Raw genomic sequence first — 21048 nt, forward strand, 5'->3', positions numbered from 1 at the left:
GTAAAAGTGATAGCATCGACATCTAGTCGGTAAGGTTGGGAATTATTATTGATTTATAAATATATAATATATTCTCGTTTTCCGGTTTCCGTTAATTTTAATTTTTAGGTTATTCTTTCCTTTTTTTGATCTATTTGGATTAAATAAAAGGAAATTTGTGCATGTAAGTATTTAATAAATATATAAAGATCTTAAAATACTTTTGTAAAAAAAAAACATTAGTTACTGTCAGTTATCGCTTTAGAAGAAAACATAACCTTAAAATATAAATTCTAAACATTCTAAATAAGGTATCACATTTTTGTATATTTTACCAATTTATTTATAAGTAGAAAGTGATTATAATTTAAAATTAATATAACTTCTTTAATTCTCTAACATATTTTTGTCTAATAAATATTTCTGTCGGTGTATTAGTTTTCTACTATTTAAAAAATTATTTTTAAAATTCAATTTAAAAGTGAAAATCTTAATATATTAATTTCTACTTTATTTATATAAATCAATTAGGTAGAATACTTTTGGCTAAATGAAATTAATTTCGAAAATAAATGCCGGTTCGGGTGCCGGCAATCCGGTTTGTTGCAGTTAATTGATAAGCAGTTCTCGAAGCTTCTTTCGCCATTGATCATGATCTCTATTACACTTGGAGCAAGTAAATAAATTATTTTTTTTTTTCTTAAATCAACTTTCTTCTATAAAAGTTTATATAATTTCTCTAGAATTGTCTTGATTCTTTTGTTTTTTTTTTTTAGAATTTTATTTCATTCTATTCGCAAAGTGTTATGCAAAACAATAGGAAGTAGATTTGTCTATTGTTGAGAATTATTATTGACGAGTCATTATTATTATTTTTTTTATGCGCACAACTTGAAAATATTATTCTCGGTTTTTTTTTTAGTTCAAAAGTTATTTTTCAAAAAACCGACAATTGAAATTGGAACGCGAATAATGTCAACAATGGCAGCCGATTTAAAAACTCATGAGGTTATTCCTGATGTTATTGATAAAGTTCCCGATTCAGTGCTTGATGTGACATATTCCAATAATTTAAAAGTTGAAATTGGCAAAATTCTTACACCTACACAAGTTAAAGATCCTCCGTCTGTTAAGTGGAATGCTGAAGCTGGTGTATTTTACACTCTTTGCATGACTGGTATGTAATTATTTTTAATTATATATATATATATATATAGAAAAAATAATAATTTTTTTTCTTTTTTAAGATCCTGACGCTCCAAGTCGTAAGGAGCCAAAATTCCGCGAATGGCATCATTGGCTAGTTGGAAATATTTCTGGAAATGATATTAAAAGTGGAGAAATTCTTTCTGAATATATTGGCGCCGGTCCACCAAAAGGCACAGGTCTTCATCGTTATGTTTTTCTTTTGTATAAACAATCGGAAAAATTGGTATTCGATGAAAAACATTTAACAAATCGAAGTGGCGATAATCGTGGAGGATTTGCTATTAGAAAATTTGCCGCTAAATATAAATTAGGTGAACCAATATCTGGAAATGTATTTCAAGCTGAATGGGATGATTATGTTCCAATTCTTTATAAACAACTTGATGGATAAACTTCCTTTTTTTTTTATCAATATAAAAATGTTCTTCCTTATCCCAGTGTTTATATATAAATTATATAAGAATTATATATTTTATAAAATATATCTGTATATTACGAAAGTAATTTTTCAAGATTTTTGAATAAATTTTTCATAATCTTACTTTTTTTTTAGATAATAACTTTTTATTTTTTTAAAAAAGAAATTAAGTCTTGAATTGACAACAAGTTAATTGTATAATTTTTTTTTACGCTCAATAGAAACATGAAATAATTGTAGAGATAACGAATGCATTTCCTTTTCCATAATCCCAAGGAATTGACCTTGCTTTTTATATTTTTTTTTTCTCTTAACAGTATATTTTTTTTCTTAATTAAATACTTAAGGTATGTTTATATTAAGAAAACGAAATTAAAATTTAATATAATGGTAAAGTGAACGAAAAAAAAAGAATACATTGTTTCCTTTCTAAATGTATGATTAATTTTCATGACAATGAGATTTGAAATTTGTATAATTTAATAGAGAAGAAAAGTATTTATTCCCTAGGATAATTTAATAAGCTTCAGTATCAAATATGATAGAATTCAGAATTTATCTCTTCTTAACAGGTAAATTTATTGATTTTAAATAACGATTTTTACATTTTTTTTATGAAAATATTTTTTTCAAACAGGCATTTTGCTTTTTTCGATCGGATTTTCGATCGCTAATATTTTATCCGAATTTCAAGAAACAAGAGTTGTACCTGATGTTTTAGATAAAGCGCCAAAAGAAAAGCTTGAGGTATTTATAGAAAATTTATATTCAATTTTTTTTATATTTTTAAATAAAATTTAAATTTTCAGGTTTTTTATGGAGACAGAAAACTTCATTATGGAGAAGAATTGACTCCTACTTTAGTTAAAAATGTTCCAAATATAAAATACAAACATGAAGACAATGAATTTTATACTTTGATAATGACAGGTAAAAAAAATAATAAAAACCTTTTTTTATTCTATAATTTTAATTATGTAAAAAAAAATTTTTTTTTTCTAGATCCAGATGCACCAACACGAAAGGCACCAATTATGGCTGAATGGATTCATTGGCTTGTGGTCAATATTCCTGGGGAGGATATTTCTAAAGGTGAATCATTAATTGATTATATTGGTGCACGTCCCCTTCAAGGAAGTGGTTTTCATCGTTATATATTTTTGATTTATAAACAACCTAATGGTACAATGGAATTTCATGAGAAACATTTAAAAAATCATGAAGAAGCGACACATGAAAAATTTTCTACAAGAAAATTCACTATTAAATATAATCTTGGTGAACCATTGTCAGGGAATATGTTTCAAGCACAATGGGATGATTATGTAACAATTGCATATCATCAATTTAGAGCATAGATTTTTTTTTTTTTTCAAAATATCATTTATTTGGGTAATAATTCTTATATATTGTGTTAAAATCTAGTTAAATAAATTTTTAATCTATATTTTTTGTTAAAGATCTTTTTTTTTGATGGTGATTTGGTAATAAATATTATAATTTGAAAATATTTGATAATAAAATATGTAAGAAAAATAGTTTTTTTTACTGAATTAAACGAAGTAGGCTGAAAATAATTGTATTTTCCGCGGGTTTAGAATTACTGTGATTACATGATTGTCTACGTGATTATCTTGAAATTGTAACTAATGCCAGTTTCCGTTTTTCTAATTTCAAGGAATTGGCCTCGTTTAATTATTATTTCGTTTAACTTTTGCTGAAAAGATATTTCTTTTTCTGAATTAATTAAATTTTTTTTGCAATTTTCTTTTAAGTTTTTAATTTTCTTTAGCAAGAAAACAATTTTATAAAATTAAATTTTAGTATTTTTAAACAATCATTTTGGATTTATTGCAATTTTTGGGACATTTTGTCTTTTAAAGCGATTTTTTTTAAATCAAAAGAAAATGTATTTAAATTATGAATTTTTCTCCTACTGGTAATTATATAATTAGCATAAATTGATTTTTTACTTTGTTAACTGTAAATGGAAAAGAATGAAAAAAGTGGTGGTGGAAATTGGTAAGAGTAGGAACGTAAATTACTTAATCCTGAGAATGAGCTGCTTGGCCACAGTAATAATTTCGACACCAGCCAGAATGAATCTTTTAGTAACAGGTATGAACAAATATTTTATTTGAAATTTAATTACACATTTTATTTCAATTTTTAATTTAAATTTCTTTTCAAATTTTTCTTTCCGTTCTATATAAAAATAAATAATATTCATAATATTTATTTAAATTTTTTAATAAATAAATAATAAATTTAAAAATAAATAAAAATAAAATTTATTATTTATTTTATTTTTAATTAATTTAATTTTTTGAATTTATTTTTCACAGGTATTTTGCTCTTTATGAGTGGTATTTCATTGGCCGATATTTCTTCTGAATTAGTGAAAAATCAAGTTGTTCCTGATGTTGTAAATAAAGCTCCTATGAATGAAATTGAGGTAATTTGAACATTTTTTTTTTCCTCGATTACATTTTTGAAGCATTATTATAGTCTCATTATCTCAATAAAAAGGAATTTGATAATGAGAATAATGATTCATTTTCTTTAAAGAATATTTATTCTGATAAATTAAAAATTTATCTTTCAGGTCGAATATGGAAAGAAAAAAGTACGTGTTGGAGAAATATTGACACCAACAGAAGTGAAAAATATGCCAAAAATTGATTATAAAGATGACGATAATGCATTATACACCTTGATTATGACAGGTATGCATTTTTTTTTTTAAATTTATATTTATTTCACACAAAATAAAAAAAAATGTTAATAATTTAAAAAATATTTTTTTTTTAAATAAAATAAACACACAATTAATTTAAAAAAAAATTATTAAAAATAGATCCCGATGCGCCAAGTCGACAAAATCCCACAAATCGAGAATTCATACATTGGCTTGTGGGAAATATTCCTGAAGATGATGTATCCAAGGGTGAGATTTTGGCATCATATGTGGGCTCTGGACCACCAAAAGGAACGGGTCTTCATAGATACATTTTCTTAGTTTATAAACAATCGGGAAAAATAAATTTCAATGAATCTCAACTCACAAGTAATGGAAAAGAAGGTCGTCGTAAATTTTCCACAAAAAAATTCGTGGAAAAATATAATCTTGGCGATCCAATTGCTGGAAATATGTTCCAAGCTGAATGGGATCAATCAGTTTCTAATTAAACATCCTTTTTTTTTAAAGTACTTTTCACATACAAATGCATTCTAAAATAAAAGATCTTTTCTTTTATCATAATCATGCTTTTTTAGAATATAAACACAATGCTATATTTAATTATTATAAATAAGATGCAAATTTTGTCAAAAATGTAAATCTTTTTAATTAGAATTTATAAATATTTTTCTATCAAGTTTGTAATAATGTAATATTTATCCATAAGAGTATATATAATAAAGAAACAATATCTTTTACATCAAAAAAAAGTCATATTTTATATTCTCCCTTTTTTTGTCAATTTTTATTTTCTTTCTATTTGTATAAATAGTTGAGTTTTAATTTTTTGTACTTTATATTTAATTAATTTTAGTTCATAATTTTCTTTTTTTAGTGATTAAAAAAACTTTTTTTATTATTAAAAAAAATGCATTTTTATTTTTTGAATACTATAAAATGTGTGAATGTAGAATGCACGGTGAATGTACTTTTATAATTTTTAATTGGAGGGGAGAATATAAAGTAAAAGTGTCAGTCTATTTTGAAGTTGGAAACAAGAATGAAGTATTTTATCACAGGTGAGTTAAAAAACATTTTTTTACTAAAAATTCTGCATATTAATTTAAATTAACTACAATTTTTTAAATTATTTTAATGAATATTTTTTAATTTCTTTAATTTATTACATTGTTTGTAAATATAAAATTCTCCTGAGGTCACAGGAAGTTTATAATTTGTCGAAGGTTTCATTTTTTTTTTTTTTATGTAATTTCATGGCCAATAAAAAAATCAGATAATGAAAATAAATTTAAAGTATAATAAATGTAAAAATAAGGAAATATTTAAATTATAGAAGGACGAAAATTTAATATAAATTTTTTTTTATATTTGTAAAATAAATAAATTTTTGAATTAATAAATATTAATTTAATGATAATTTTTTTTGAAAATGTAATTTTTCAAGGATTTCTCCTCTTTGGAGTCAGTCTCGTAGTGGCAGACGTAAAATCAAAATTTGAGGATGCAAAAATTGTTTCGGACATTTTGGACTCAGCACCGACTGATTTAATTGAGGTATAATTCAATTTTTTTTTCGATCATTAACAGTTAATATAAAAAAAAATTTTCTTTTCTTTTCAGGTAAAATATGGGAATATAACAGTCGACCTTGGAAATGAATTGACACCAACGGAAACAAAAAATATCCCTCATATTGATTACAAGCATGACGGAGGTCTTCTCTATACTTTGTCAATGACAGGTAATAAAAATTCAGTTTTAAAAATAATAATTAATTAAAAATTGGAAATTTTTAAAAATTAAAAATTATATTTCTTGAAATTTAATTAATTAGAGAAAAATGAAATATAATATCAAAATTTATTTTTATTTTGAGAATTTAATTTTTATTTTTAATACAAAAGAAAAGAAAGAACATCACCGAAATGTTAATTTATCTACGTTTCACAATCTTTGTGAATGAAGAGTCAACTTTCACTATTATATATATAATAAACCTGTTTTCTGATGTTTTTTTTCATTTATTTATTTGATTTCTCAATTTTTTGTTATTTTCTTTTTACTTACAATAATTTCTTTATTTGATAAACTAAATTTTTGTTTTAAATAATTAAAACATAATTTTAAATTATTTTGCAGATCTTGATGCGCCAGTTAGGGGCTATAATCGTGAATGGCAACATTGGCTTGTTGGTAACATTCCCGAAAATAGTGTGGCAAAAGGAGAAGTTTTAACAGAATATTTTGGTCCAGCGCCGCCTAAAAATGCCAAACCACATAGATACGTTTTTTTACTTTTTAAACAAAATCAAGGTGCCATCACATTCGACGAAAGGCGTCTTAGTAACAGGTAATTTTTTTTTTCTTTGTAAATCATCCTAAAGAATTGTAAATTTTTTATTTGCTCTTGAAATTCAAATTCAATTTTTTTTTTCAAAAAACAGAGACAAAATGAGAAATAGATTTTCGATAAAGAAATTCGCTGAAAAGTACAATTTGGAAGGACCAATTGCCGGAAATTTTATGAGAGCAAAATATGATGATTATGTACCAACTGCTCTCAAACAATTGGGTATTTTTTAAATTTCTTTGATATATTTTTAATTTTTAAAAAATCAAATGAATTATATTTAGACACAAAATAATTGAGGAACATTCACTTTTATTTTATTTTTTTTTTTTGATATAAAACACTTATTTTGTTACGCTATCGCAATGAATATCACCATGTTATACTTATAATGAAATATTAACAAAGTTAATATTTATGAATTTCTATACACACATTCTCAAAAAAAAGTGTATTCTATAGTCTAAACAATTATAATATGAAAAAATTTCTTGCAAAAAACATATAGATCTTTAGAAAACACTCATTCACTTTTTTAAATTTCAATTTTCTAAATGTACATATATATTTATATAGAAATTACTATATTCAATAATAAAATAATAACGATAAAATACGTTTGAGATAAAATCATATATGTTTAAATTTCTTTTTTTTTTAATATAGTAAAACATGAGATCACAATGTACATAAAAGCATCATGTTTATATTTTTCTATATTATTAGTCATATATATATATATATATAAAGTAGAAAATAAATTTTTCTTCAATTGATATTTTCATTTATATATGTCATTATTAATAATGATTAAATAGAACATTTATTAAACTATCAGTTTCTTATTTTCTGTTTAAAATTAAAATTTGCTAACATTTATATATAACAATTATTTTGTGAAATTATAATCATTTTGTAAAATATAAAACATATTTTTTTCTTTTTGAAAAGAAAATTTTTGTTTAATAATTACATTGATTCTACAGCAGCTGATATTTAAAAGTGTTAAAAAAACACTTTAGCAGTTTTTCATTTCATTTAAATAATATAGTTTCTAAATTAATCTCAATTTAACAAATAATTTTGTAGAATATCTAATTATTTAATTTAATATTATATACAATTATGGCAAATTGATATCAAATATTTCTTTAACGATATACATTTTTTTTTTAAAATAGTGACTAGAAAATAACATACGGGTGCAATTTAAAAAATTTTTAGACAATTCAATTTTCCAATTTTTTGATAAAAGACATTAAAAAATACATTTGAGTTCTTCTAAAAAGAAAAAGAAAACCAATCACTATGTCACAAATCGTACACATTTTAATTCACACATTAAAAATCACATTTTTGGTGAAGAATATTTCTTTGAGATTCTTTAAAACAAAAATTTAAAAAAACCATCTTGTAAAAAATAAAAATTGATAAATTTTATTCCAAATTATACTGAAATATTTTTCACCAATTCACATAGCTTTTTACTAGGCTTAATTCGAAAATTTGTTCTATATATTTATATATAGTAACTAATTATTAATTATTTAATTTATTATTCTACAAGCGATATTTGTTTTAAACAAATTTCAAAACTATATTGAAAAATTGAGCATTATGTAACGTGTCATTTACGCCATTTAAATTTTGAAAACAATTTTTTTTTTTAAATCTATGATGATATTATAAACAAAAATCTCTTTTTATAAGTAGCCCATTAATATTTATTATTATTTTTTTTTTTTTTTGTAAAAAGCTAGAGCAGTGAAAGGACGAATTCGTTATAGTATTTTTCATCAATTATAATAATTGATCATAATAATATATCAGTTCTTTCACACGTATACAATATACATTTATAAGATTTCAACATTTTCCAACACGCATTTTAGTGGAAGGAAATATTTGAGCACGGAAAAAGTATGTTTCGTGTGCGCCTTAAATTAAAAAAAAAAAAAAAAAAAAATTAGAGAAAATTGAAAAAAAACTGAAGGGTTATATTTTCATAATCAATTACAATTAAATTATTGTAAAAATTATTATGAAATTTACATACAGCAATATTTTCAATTAGAATTGAAAATTATTGAAAATAAGAATAAATTAATTTAAATAACATTAATACATAGAAAACTACTATACATTTACAAAATACAAGAGAATATAAAAATGAATATTAAAAAAAAAATTCTTTGCACCGATGAAAAACCCTTCAATTTTTTCATTTAATTAATTTACTGAGAGTGAATAGAAAAAAAATTAAAAAAAAAAAAAAAGAAAAAATTGAGCCCTGCTCAAAACTTTTCTTTTTTATTCAGATCTATGAGAAATTATTAAAAAAAAAATATATCAAAATTGAGAATTCGTAAAGTAATTAAATATTATAAATAATTCACTGATTTTAATTTAATAACAGATCCGTATTTAAAGTGATATTCAGACATAGTTCATGATCACGAATATCTCCCCAACCTCCATTACCTTTTTTTAATTTAGTCTTTTTTGCCACTCCAGCAACAGTCAATGTGAGTTTTGTTGGATATAAATGATTTCGAGCAGACTTAAGAACATTACGAACTTTTGCTATCACTGCTGTCGATTCGCAATTTGTCTTCTTGTGATGAACTCCACTGGAAAATATCAAATAATATATATATATTAATTTCAAATCACGAGCTTCTTTTATAATTTATGATTTAATTTTTTCTTATCGAACAATGAACTTTTTTTTATAAAAAAGTTTCTATATATTCAAAATTCAGTTAAACGAATTTTTTTATTGAAAATTTAATTTAATTATTAAATTTTATTATTTGTGCAATTAAAATTAATTTTTAAATTTATTATATATATTATATATATATAATATATTATTTATATTTAAACAGTTTTTATAAATATATAGTGTTAATTTGATATTGAATTAATTGAGTGGTACTTATTGATAGTTAGAATTGTTTTAATCAATCTGAGGGACTAGTGTATGACAGCATTCGAATTGAACAATAATTACGACAATCACTAGTGGGCGGTAACATCAGAAATTTAGAGCACATACGTTATCACTTAAATTAACATTCGTGTGATGAATTATTTTTTGTCATTTCTCTTCAATAATAATTTCCAAATATTTCAATTATATAATAAAAAAAAAATTAATACAATTTTTCATTTCAAGATAATATATTTTAATTTGAAAATTTATTCAATTCTTTTAGTCGTAATTCTATTTTATCAAATTTTATAATGTCTGGAATTCTCTATTTTGAATCGAATTTTCATTAATTAATTAATTTCATTAATTTTTTATCTTGATTAAATATAGAAATTCTATTTAATAAAAAAAATTTTCAAAGCTAATAAATAAAATTAATATGGCGAAAAAAAAAATTATGGCTCACCATTCGCCAATGTGAAAGACACGAGGAGCTCGCATCATCATAGCAATTAAGCCGGATTCAACCCTAGGAATAGTGCCAGCGCCTTTACTCGGTGGAAGACAGCTTTGAGCCACATGTTGAAGACTCCAATCCCAATTATAATCATCGTACGAACAAAATTGACTAGCACATTTTCTCAGCTTATTCCATGTCACACGATTAAATGCCATTCCCATATTGTGTTTACTTGATATCCATGGTGTTACTTCCGCCTGAAATTGTCGCAATATAATTATTATTTTATATCACAAAAAACGATAAGAGACTTATTTTTTTTTTCATTAAAAAAAGAAAAAAAAACAATTAAATATTAAATAATATAATATATATACAATAATAATATTATATTATTTTCTTTCAAAAATAAAAAATGTAAAATAACTTTCGTATAGAAAATGTAGTTTTCATAACAAAAAAAAAAGAAAATTAAAAAAAACCATTTATAAAATAAAAAATAATATTTCAAAATGCAAATATCTTTTCAAGCAACGTGCTAAATCAGGCCAAAAAGAAAATAATTTATTAAATAATTTTTTGCACGAATTTTATCAAAAATAGAAAATAATTTCGATAAAGAAATTAATGGAAGTAATTTCATAAATTTTATATGAGTCATTAAAAAAACTATATAAAATACATATTTTTATAAATATATTCTAGGAAATTATAATTTTAATCACATGCATAAATATGTGTATATAATATTTAAGTGTTAGCGAGAATGATTATATATGATAATTTTAATTACAATTTATCGATCTCTCTCTCTCTCTTTTTTTTTAATTTTGTCAAGTAAAAAAAAATGTTTCATTTCTTCTACGTCACTTTATCCACATTCTTTAGAATCGATTTTACATGTCATTAAAATGTAGACATAAATATTCATTTTTCTATGTATGTATATATATATATATATCCCTCTTTTTCTCTCTCGTGCGGCAAACATTTAATGTTAAGGATCCATCTAGACAAGTGGTTATTTACAGACCAGATTTTATTACAGATATCACTATTCATATATACCTACGTATAAGCAATTTGCATGCTTCTAATTAATTATAACAATAATAAATAAATATAATGAAAATAAATATTATTATAATATTGGGATCTGAAATCATAGGGAATTATGGGGAAACTGACCTCGTTGCGTCAGCCATCTTGATTTTTTATCTCTTTCTTCTACATATATTTTAAAAAAGATGAAACGAAAAATGGCTGACACAACGAGGTCGTCACCAGATGGCGTATCGCAGTATTTCAGATCCCAATACAAAAAAAATATTTTATTGAAAAAATATAATATACAGTGAAACCTACGTATATCGTAAAAGTATTTTTTTCCTATTAAATTACAACTTAAAGTCAATAAAATAATAATACTAAATAAATATAAATAAATTATTATTAATTATAAAAAACTATTAATTAAAAAAAAATTTGAAAAAAGAAAATATAAAAAATTACCGACACAGAAATCTACCTTACCGATTGATGGTAAATTTTGAAAAAATAAAAAAATTACCGACGTAGAAACCTACCTCTCCGACTGATGGTAAAACAGTTTTTGAAAAATAAAAATCTAAAAAATTACCAAGATAGAAATCTGCCTTACCGACTGATGGTAAAACAGTTTATTAAAAAAATTAAAATATAAAAATTACCGACGTAGGAATCTACCTTGCCGACTGATGGTAAAACAGTTTTTAAAAGGAAAATATAAAAAAATTACCGACGTAGAAATCTACCTTGCCGACTGATGGTAAAACAGTTTTTAAAAGGAAAAATATAAAAAATTACCGACGTAGAAACATACCTTACCGACTGATGGTAAAACAGTTTTTGAAAATAAAAATATAAAAAATTACCGACATAGAAATCTGCCTTACCGACCGATGGTATTTTTTTATATTTTTGTTTTCATAAAAACTGTTTTACCATCAGTCGGTAAGATAGATTTCTGTGTCGGTAATTTTTTATATTGTATTTAAAAAAACTGTTTTACCATCAGTCGGTAAGATAGATTTCTGTGCTGGTAATTTTTATATTTTAATTTTTCAATAAACTGTTTTACCATCAGTCGGTAAGGTAGATTTCTGTGACGGTAATTTTTATATTGTAATTTTAAAAAAACTGTTTTCCCATCAGTCGGTAAGGTAGATTTCTGTGTCGGTAATTTTTTATATTGTATTTTTTAAAAAAAAACTGTTTTACCATCAGTCGGTAAGATAGATTTCTGTGCTGGTAATTTTTAAATTTTAATTTTTAAAAAAACTGTTTTACCATCAGTCGGTAAGGTAGATTTCTGTGTCGGTAATTTTTTATATTGTATTTTTTTAAAAAAAACTGTTTTACCATCAGTCGGTAAGATAGATTTCTGTGCTGGTAATTTTTAAATTTTAATTTTTAAAAAAACTGTTTTACCATCAGTCGGTAAGGTAGATTTCTGTGTCGGTATTTTTATATTTGTTTTCAAAAATTTTTTACCTTAATGTTATTTTAAGGATTAATAAAATTTAAGTAAAAACAATTATTTAATACTAATAATAATATTAAACAGTAAATAATAATTTGTTTAATATATTATTGATAATAAATATATTCATTTTAATGTATAAATTTTTAATAAAATTATTTCGATAATTATGGAAATTTTAATTAGATGACCAATTTAAAAAAAAAATTCAATAATTGCGCAATAATATTTTTAAAGTAAAAATTTCTAAATTAAGAATATTGAAAATTTTTTCTATATATTTATGCATTATATGTATCTATATACGATTTAACGAGAAATATTTAGTGCAGAGATAAAATCAGCTCGCCAACTAAATATTTTACGGTAATTATAATTTCAAGGTGCTACTTAATTAGTTGTGTTTATATATGCGTTTAAAAAGGTGAGCGCGGAAGGAAACATCCCAGAGTAAAATATGGCTATTCACACGATTTACTCGACAGTAAAGTATATATATATATATATATTTAAAGAAGTATCTTGGGAACGAGTAAGTAAAACGTAAATAGTTGTTATTTTGCACGATATAATACCGGGGCAGAAAAAAAAACATTTCTTGCGTGTGACTTTTTCTTTAAGATCTTTGGTATTTACAGTCTTTTCAGTAAATATGTTATTCTTTTTTGAAAAATTTATATTTTAATTATTAATTATTTTGTTTCATTGTTATAAAAAAATTTATAAGTTTTTTAAATAAAAAAAAATATAAATAATAAATATTTCTACATATTGCAAAAAAAAATACTACATTTTTTATCTACTATAAATATTTTCTACTATTTACTCTAATAATGCATCCCAGGAATTGTTTCTCAAAAAAAAAAAAATTCAATGAACAATTTTAAAAGAAAAATCAGAAAGTAGTCATGCAATTTTTTCCTCAAAAAAAAATAATTACAAAATTTTTTTTATATTTAAATTTAATTTATATAAAATTTTTTTTTAATTTATAAAAATAAAAGAAGTAAACAATTTTTTATTCTGAATCTTTCTGATTTTTTTTTTATTTGTAAAATAACGAATATTGAAAAAAAGGTCTTGGTTGCAGAAAGCATTTAAAAAAAGACCTTTTGATAATGATTGTAGAGACTGGGCAAAAGATGATAAGCCCAGTTGGGAGCAGCAAGTGCCGACTGTGCGTTGTGATAGGTAGTGGGCAAGTTGATTGAAGGTGTCTCGCGCTTCTTTATTCCACGAAGAAGCTCCTTTTGCATTGCAGCATTGATACCCAGATGCTATATTATAGCGTTGCACACGTGAAACATTCAGTTTTTTTTTTCGTTTTTTTAATTCACGAAATTTTTCATACCAATTATTATATTATTAAATCAAAAAAAAAAAAAAAATAACAAAGCATGCAATTTCAACACATAGTTCTTTTTAGCACATCTTTTAAGTGTTAGAAAAAAATTCGAAATTTAAAAAAACTTCTTTTTTAGGACAAAATTTGATTTTTTTTTATACTTTTTTTTATTCTAATTAGAAAAATTACAATAAATCAATCTGCGACCAAAAATTATTTTTATAGTAATAGAAAAAAAAATGTTTTTGTTCGAATAAAATATTTACGTTTACTATTGATATAGAAGGATTTTTATATAAAATGAATTTTAATTCTTATAATATATAGATTTTTCTATATATATATATAAACGTAATCACTATATTTTATAAAATAATAAGGGACTAGTGCATTACAGCCTCTAATCAGATGACTATGATTTATATAGCTCAAATTGTGCTCCATAAAAAGAAATTCAAGCGGAATTTACTCATTATATCCAGCATTTTTATATACATATACAGTATTAATTTGAATTTTTATCGCATTTTATTCTTAAGAATTGAATTATTAATTTATATACTTTAATTACTTTTTAAATTATTAATAATTAAAAAATACAACTAATTATTAATAGAAAAAGAAAAGGAAAAATCTACATTACTATCTATGTTATTATTATAAATATTATTATACATATTATTATAAATAATATTATAATTAATAATATAATTAATATTATAATTAATATTATAATTAATATTATAAATAATATTGTAAATAATATTATAAATAATAGTAAAAAAAAAATCAATTTTTTTTTATTAGTAAAAAGGAGCGATTTAAAAATAAAAAAAATTTCCCACATCAATATAATGTTCTTTAAAAGTGCGATGGTAATGATAATATTATAATTATGTGAGTCTCAATGATTTTTTTTTTTTTTTTTTGTAAAAAAAAACGGTACTTACTTTACGACTAAAGTCCGCGTAGTAATTGTAGGTTTTCAGATATGTGCCTAATGAAAGAACATTACAACGTTCACAACTATGTTTACTGGTGCGTTCCATTAATTTCAAAACATGAAGAAAATCTTCAGCAACATAGTGATCCTCCTCGAGAAAAAGAACCATTCCCGTATGATTTTTCATCACTTCCAATTGATCAAAAACACGATTTGCCTTCCACCACCAATGATGTTTTGTTTGTGTAAATTTTGCTTCTCTGTAATGACCATACAAATCTGGATGCTGGGCGTTTGTACATTTTAACAATAATGCTCTGAAAAAGGAGAATTTATTTTTTTTAATTTTACTCTTCGTATTATTTTTCAAATTTTAATAATCTTTAAATTTTTATTTTTATTTATTTTTTTTTTTTATTTATTTAATATTTTATTATTTATTTTATTTAACTCAGTATTTTTTTTATTCTTATTTTATAATAACTTTTTCTTTCTATTCATAGAATATTATAAAAATTAGAAAGAAATTACTTGAAACATTATTTCAATATTATCTCTATAGTTTCAAAAATTGGCACAATTGAAGTATATTAATAGCTCAAAAATTAAGGACGCATGAATAATTCATAAAAATTATTAGTTCAAATTTTCAATATTTCAAAAATTTATAAGATCAAATGTCAATTGAACCGAACTTTAGAAAGTAGATTTATTTTTTTAATAAAATCGAATTTTCATAACCGAAGAAATAGAATTCTTTTTGGCATAATTTTATTTAACTGAATTTTCATTTTACATAGCTTTCATTTAACAGAACTTCTATTCAAATTAATTTCAAAAATTAAAATTTATATTAAACCCAATTTTTATAAACCAAAGATTTTTTTTTATTAAGCCGTATTCTTGTTTAGTCAAATTTTTATTAAACCGTACAAAATTCAAAATGGTGGCTCCAATATGACGGTACGAAATATTTTTTTTTAATTAAATTGCCTGAAACTTGGTACTCGGGGGTTTTTGGGGTCGCTGATTATGAATCTGATGTTAGTTTTTCAAAATTCAAAATGGCGGCTTCAATATGACGGTACGAAATATTTTTTTTTAATTAATTTGCCTGAAACTTGGTACTCGGGGGTTTTTGGGATCGCTGATTACGAATCTGATGTTAGTTTTTCAAAATTCAAAATGGCGGCTTCAATATGACGGTACGAAATATATTTTTTTAATTAATTTGCCTGAAACTTGATACTCGGGGGTTTTTGGGGTCGCTGATTATGAATCTGATGTTAGTTTTTCAAAATTCAAAATGGCGGCTTCAATATGGCGGTACGAAATTTTTTTTTTTAATTAATTTGCCTGAAATTTGATACTCGGGGGTTTTTGTGGTCGCTGATTACGAATTTGACGTCCGATTTTCAAAATTCAAAATGGCAGATTCAATATGGCGGTATGAAATTTTTTTTTTTAATTAATTTGCCTGAAACTTGGTACTCGGGGGTTTTTGGGGTCGCTGATTACGAATCTGATGTTAGTTTTTCAAAATTCAAAATGGCGGCTTCAATATGGCGGTACCAAATATTTTTTTTTATTAATTTGCCTGAAACTTGTCACTCGGGGGTTTTCGGGGTCGCTGATTACGAATTTGACGTCCGATTTTCAAAATTCAAAATGTCGGCTTCAATATGGCGGTACCAAATTTTTTTTTTTTAATTAATTTGCCTGAAACTTGTCACTCGGGGGTTTTTGGGGTCGCTGATTACAAATCTGACGTTAATTTTTCATAATTCAAAATGGCGGCTTCAATATGGCGGTACGAAATATTTTTTTTTAATTAATTTGCCTGAAACTTGTCACCCGGGGGTTCTCGGGGTCGCTGATTACGAATTTGACGTCCGATTTTCAAAATTCAAAATGGCGGCTTCAATATGGCGGTACGAAAAATTTTTTTCAATTAATTTGCCTGAAACTTGTCACTTGGGGGTTTTTGAGGTCGCTGATTACGAATTTGCTGTTAAATTATCAAAATTCACAAAGTTGGATTCATTTTTAAAAATAATTTTTATTAATAAATTTCTAATTTTTGAAAACACTTACTGCTCTTTTCTTATGTTCCTTGGACAATCGTGTGGATCTTCACCAGGAAATGTGCGTGGATGCGTTTGTATACTGTGCGGATAAAATATTTGCATCACACGACAAAAATCAACACTTTGCACAAGATAATTAATATCCGGATTCCAAACATCATGACTAAACACAATTAATGTTTGTTCAATATCTTTTGCCTGTGCAAGCGATACAATTAAATGTCTCAAATATGTCAATCTTGTATGAACTTGAACAACAATTACAGGTGCATCCGATGCCAATGGACCAAAAGCATCATCATTTATTACTTTTTGTTCGGCATTTATTTTCTCAATATTGCGACGTATTTCGTTTATTTCAATTTTAGTTAAAATTCCTGATGTTAAATTTGTTATTGTTGTTGTGTTGTTTTGTCTTTCTTTTAAAAATCTGTAAATAATTTGAAAAAAAATAAGAAAAAAAAATTTTGTCTAATATTGTATATTGTTTATATTAATTACCTGTGTAATTCTTGTGGTACTAGTGAATAAAGAGTTTCATTTGATGATGTTTGACTGGACCAATCGCGAGTTGTGAGATTGATGACGTGAATTTGAAGCCATAAAAATGTCGCTAAAAACACAAGGACCAAAGTTCTCGAGAGAGCCCCACGATATGTTTTGCCTACTCCAATGATTGACGAGGCTAAAATAAAATAAAAATAAACGGAATTTAAAAATTGCATTTTCATATTTTTTTTTAAAGAATAATAAAATGCATATATTCAATTATAGAAATTATTTAAAACTGAAATAAATGATGGCAAATTTATAATTTTTAATTAAACAATTTTTTTTTGTTTCGAATATGGAATTTTAAATATTATTTTTTTGAATGATAATATTTTTTAACTTGATTAACTTCCAAGAGTAAAATTATTATTCGTCATATGGCACGTATTAAATGTAATAATATAATCGATTTATTATGATACTCTGGTGGGTTATTTCTGTTTCGTGTGTTTGACAATTTATTGGTTATTTCAAATCGTCCATGATAATTGTAATTTATAATTCAGTGTGTCGTCATATCTAAATTCATAGAGTGAAAAAAAAACAAATTTATTTGTTTCTATTTTAAGAATTTTTTATCGATTAATATTATAATTATAAAAAAAAATATTATTATTAATATTATAAATTTTATTTCTTTAAATTTTTAATTAATTTTAATTATTATAAATAATAATAATAATAATAAATTACACAATATAGTATTAATATTAAAATAAGAAAAAAAAATTAATGAATAAACTGTGTTAATACATTTATTTTTTTTAGAGGGAGGGTAAAAAATGCGCAAAAAATCAGTAGGCGCCTAAATATAACACGTCACTTCCTTTAAACTCTTGTGAGGCTCAGGAAAGTGTATTGCAAATGTCGACATCTGTAACTCTATTTTATATATATATATATGCAAGTTAAGCATAAATGTACTCTTGCTATAAAGTTATTTCCAGTACTGACGAATTTATGCAGGTATTTTAAAATATTTATATAAAATACAAGAGAGAGAAAATTGATCCATTTTTAAAAATGTTAAAAAAAATAATTTAAATATCCCTTTTTTTAATTTATAAAAAATTTTTTTTTAAATTAGTTATAGTAATTTAAACAATAAATATAATTAAAAATTTTTTTAATTAATTTTAACGTGAAATTATATTATTATTATTATTATTAGTTTCTAATGACAAATATGCGATAAAATTTTATTAACAGTTGATAATAAATTTTGATCCTCTATTATTATTTAAAGTGGTATTATATGCGTCTGTTAATGATATGATGATAATAATAATTTTCTCTCTGATAAATTTTGTCGGAGATATTAAAACGGATGTCAGTGTATATAAAAAATTATGGAAAATAAATTCAACAGAAAAGTTTCTTAATCCAAATTGCATTTTTTTTTTATTAAAAAATTTAAATAAATTTTTTTTTTCAGTGAAATATTAAAATTTTTCTTTTAAAGTAGAAAGAGAGACATAATTTTTTTTCAAAAAGAAAAGAATAAATTTTATTCGCGATAAAGTGGATCGTATTTTTCGTGTGTATTCTTAAAATTGGGAAATAAATTTTTTGAATATTAAAGAATGACAATGAATATAAAAAATTTGAAATAGAAATGGTTATATTTTTTTTTGTTTCGAGGCAAAAGATTTTTGAAAAAGAAAAAATTATTTATATTTTATATGATATGGATTTTAAATGTCAACTTACCTCTCATAATGACATCTCTCTAAGTAAATTTTCTAGAACAGAAAACAATTATATTAAAAAATTAATTAATTACAAAAAAGACAAGCAATTATTATTATTATGGAAATTTGAAAAAAAAATTTTTTTATCAATTTTAGTAAATAAATAAATTAAATTAATGAATAATTAACTAAATATATAAATAAATTAATAAAGAAATTAATAAATAAATTAATAAATTAATAAATAAATTAATTAATAAATAAATTAATAAATTAATTAATAAATAAATTAATAAATAAAAAATGATTATTAATAAAAAAAATATGATTTTAAATTATTAAAAATTACGAGTAGAGTTCTCAATATTATATTCATGAAGCAAACGAATGTTGACTGTATTAATGTTGTGCCAAGAAACATATTCTTTATTACACAGATTTAAGATGAAGCTCTTAAACGATTCGCAGAAGACATTTATCAAAGCGATGATTTAAATTGAAAATTGAATTTCAATTACACAATATTTATATTGTTTATAATTATAACAAAACTTACCTCAGTTGAGAATTATAGTTCACCGGATAATCCATTTTTCGCCAATCTGAAAAATACCCAAAAAAAAGATCATTTTTTTTTTTATTCGACCCATTTTTTTCTATTTGAGTGAATGACCAGTTTCCAAGAAGCCAAAGTTACTCTTTGATATATTGAAACAGTTTTTTTAACTTCACTTTTTTTTAGACATCACTATATATATATTCCATTTACTATAATTATAAAAATAAATTTTTCAATATTTTATTACGTTTCACTTAATTATAAATAATTATAAAAAATTATAAATAAATAATAATTAATTAATAATTAAATTGTAAATAATTTTAAAGTAATTTCAAAAAAAAATAATAAAATTTGTGATAAAAAATTTACATTATCGGAAAAAATTAATTTGAAATTTTATTTAGAATTAAAAAATTATTTTTATAAATTAGTTATTAAATAATAATTCCTATAATTTGATTTTAGATTATTGAATAAAAACTTGAATTTTTTAAGCTAATGTTTATTATTCATTAAAAAATTATAATTACAAAAGTTTTAATTAACGAAACTTTTGGAAGATCTTGTTTCAAAAGCGTTCTCTCATTACTTATATATCAAAAGCTTATTCGTTATAAAATATTACTATTAAGGAGAATAATTACAAATGGAAATAATGGAAAATATTATAAGTGAGCATAATTTTAATATACATTAAATAATTACATTGTGTTTAATAAAAAGTTTTTGTCATTTCACGGGTGAAAATAATAATTTTACATTTCGTTTTTCGAGATGAAATTTTCAGTCTAAATTCAGAATTAAATAGCGTTGAGAAGCAAATTTAATGGAATATTTAGAATATTTTCATTCCAACGCCTCATTTTGTTGTCTGTAATAAAAAAAAATAAAAAAACCAGAACATACAGTATAATGTAATACTCATATTAATGTTACATATATGCCATACTGGCACGATGCCAACTCTAAAAACGATAAAATGGTCCAATGTGTATTTTTTCTCTCCTTATAATTTCAAATTTCGATTTTTTTAAATTTCTTTATAATTTTTATTCAACTTTTTTTTTTATTTCTTTTCTTTTTCGTTTAAATTAAAGAAAAATTTATTTTTCTCTTTATTGTAATATTAATTTATTTATTAATATATTTTTTCTAATAATATTAATAGAATATTCTAATATATAAAATGCAAATAATTTATTTTGGCCAAAAATTAAATTAAAAAATTATAAACAAATAATTCTTTAATTTTACTTTAATTTTGAAGTCCCGTAAATAAAGAAATAAATAAAATA

At 23.0% G+C, this 21048-nt stretch overlaps 5 protein-coding genes across 8 annotated transcripts; 4 read left to right on the top strand and 1 right to left on the bottom strand.

The window, feature by feature from the left end:
* The first annotated feature begins 10 nt into the window (after positions 1 to 10).
* On the top strand, positions 11 to 1729 carry LOC127288670 (phosphatidylethanolamine-binding protein homolog F40A3.3-like). Of its 3 annotated transcripts, XM_051316276.1 has the most exons (4): positions 16 to 163; positions 589 to 655; positions 902 to 1156; positions 1227 to 1729. In XM_051316276.1, exons 2-4 carry the CDS (start codon positions 631 to 633, stop codon positions 1577 to 1579), a joined length of 633 nt encoding a protein of 210 aa, XP_051172233.1. In that variant the 5' UTR covers positions 16 to 163; positions 589 to 630; the 3' UTR covers positions 1580 to 1729. The 3 variants fall into 3 exon arrangements, with proteins under 3 accessions (XP_051172243.1, XP_051172233.1, XP_051172237.1); XM_051316286.1 differs by lacking the exon at positions 589 to 655 and having other exon boundaries at positions 11 to 163; XM_051316280.1 differs by lacking the exon at positions 16 to 163 and having other exon boundaries at positions 571 to 655.
* A 345-nt stretch (positions 1730 to 2074) lies between these two features.
* LOC127288685 (protein D2-like) lies at positions 2075 to 3144 on the top strand. Its single transcript, XM_051316299.1, has 4 exons — positions 2075 to 2178; positions 2244 to 2353; positions 2416 to 2536; positions 2609 to 3144. The coding sequence occupies exons 1-4, from the start codon at positions 2145 to 2147 to the stop codon at positions 2962 to 2964; spliced, it is 621 nt and encodes a 206-aa protein (XP_051172256.1). The 5' UTR covers positions 2075 to 2144; the 3' UTR covers positions 2965 to 3144.
* Positions 3145 to 3575: 431 nt separating this feature from the next.
* Positions 3576 to 5056, top strand: LOC127288665 (protein D3-like). The gene is made up of 4 exons (XM_051316273.1): positions 3576 to 3724; positions 3952 to 4061; positions 4212 to 4332; positions 4464 to 5056. The coding sequence occupies exons 1-4, from the start codon at positions 3604 to 3606 to the stop codon at positions 4793 to 4795; spliced, it is 684 nt and encodes a 227-aa protein (XP_051172230.1). The 5' UTR covers positions 3576 to 3603; the 3' UTR covers positions 4796 to 5056.
* Positions 5057 to 5261: 205 nt separating this feature from the next.
* On the top strand, positions 5262 to 7222 carry LOC127288760 (protein D1-like). Its single transcript, XM_051316401.1, has 5 exons — positions 5262 to 5365; positions 5752 to 5861; positions 5928 to 6048; positions 6447 to 6657; positions 6752 to 7222. The coding sequence occupies exons 1-5, from the start codon at positions 5347 to 5349 to the stop codon at positions 6888 to 6890; spliced, it is 600 nt and encodes a 199-aa protein (XP_051172358.1). The 5' UTR covers positions 5262 to 5346; the 3' UTR covers positions 6891 to 7222.
* Positions 7223 to 8920: 1698 nt separating this feature from the next.
* Positions 8921 to 19795, bottom strand: LOC127288724 (alpha-1,6-mannosyl-glycoprotein 2-beta-N-acetylglucosaminyltransferase). 2 transcript variants are annotated; one of them, XM_051316360.1, is made up of 8 exons: positions 19748 to 19795; positions 19211 to 19242; positions 17450 to 17633; positions 16956 to 17378; positions 14869 to 15178; positions 13683 to 13850; positions 10059 to 10309; positions 8921 to 9287 (listed from the first exon to the last, which is right to left on the bottom strand). In XM_051316360.1, exons 2-8 carry the CDS (start codon positions 19215 to 19217, stop codon positions 9059 to 9061), a joined length of 1572 nt encoding a protein of 523 aa, XP_051172317.1. In that variant the 5' UTR covers positions 19218 to 19242; positions 19748 to 19795; the 3' UTR covers positions 8921 to 9058. The 2 variants fall into 2 exon arrangements, with proteins under 2 accessions (XP_051172317.1, XP_051172324.1); XM_051316367.1 differs by lacking the exon at positions 13683 to 13850.
* Between the last annotated feature and the right edge of the window lie 1253 nt (positions 19796 to 21048).

This window comes from Leptopilina boulardi, unplaced genomic scaffold (genome assembly GCF_019393585.1).
Source record: "Leptopilina boulardi isolate dan_hultmark-lab unplaced genomic scaffold, ZJU_Lbou_2.1 LbouV2_123, whole genome shotgun sequence".
Lineage (NCBI taxonomy): Eukaryota > Metazoa > Arthropoda > Insecta > Hymenoptera > Figitidae > Leptopilina > Leptopilina boulardi.

Coding starts and splice junctions, on each gene's coding strand:
- LOC127288760 (XM_051316401.1), top strand. Junction 5,862..5,927: donor CACCGACTGATTTAATTGAG/GTATAATTCAAT, acceptor TTTTCTTTTCAG/GTAAAATATGGGAATATAAC. Junction 6,658..6,751: donor GAAAGGCGTCTTAGTAACAG/GTAATTTTTTTT, acceptor TTCAAAAAACAG/AGACAAAATGAGAAATAGAT.
- LOC127288685 (XM_051316299.1), top strand. CDS start 2,145: ATGATAGAATTCAGAATTTATCTCTTCTTAACAG. Junction 2,179..2,243: donor AATTTATCTCTTCTTAACAG/GTAAATTTATTG, acceptor TTTTTCAAACAG/GCATTTTGCTTTTTTCGATC. Junction 2,537..2,608: donor TTATACTTTGATAATGACAG/GTAAAAAAAATA, acceptor TTTTTTTTCTAG/ATCCAGATGCACCAACACGA.
- LOC127288665 (XM_051316273.1), top strand. CDS start 3,604: ATGAAAAAAGTGGTGGTGGAAATTGGTAAGAGTAGGAACGTAAATTAC. Junction 3,725..3,951: donor AATGAATCTTTTAGTAACAG/GTATGAACAAAT, acceptor TATTTTTCACAG/GTATTTTGCTCTTTATGAGT. Junction 4,333..4,463: donor ATACACCTTGATTATGACAG/GTATGCATTTTT, acceptor TATTAAAAATAG/ATCCCGATGCGCCAAGTCGA.
- LOC127288724 (XM_051316360.1), bottom strand. Junction 10,310..13,682: donor TCTACAATCATTATCAAAAG/GTCTTTTTTTAA, acceptor CGACAATTTCAG/GCGGAAGTAACACCATGGAT. Junction 9,288..10,058: donor GTCTTTCACATTGGCGAATG/GTGAGCCATAAT, acceptor GATATTTTCCAG/TGGAGTTCATCACAAGAAGA.
- LOC127288670 (XM_051316276.1), top strand. CDS start 631: ATGATCTCTATTACACTTGGAGCAA. Junction 656..901: donor CTCTATTACACTTGGAGCAA/GTAAATAAATTA, acceptor TTTTTTTTTTAG/TTCAAAAGTTATTTTTCAAA. Junction 1,157..1,226: donor TTACACTCTTTGCATGACTG/GTATGTAATTAT, acceptor TTCTTTTTTAAG/ATCCTGACGCTCCAAGTCGT.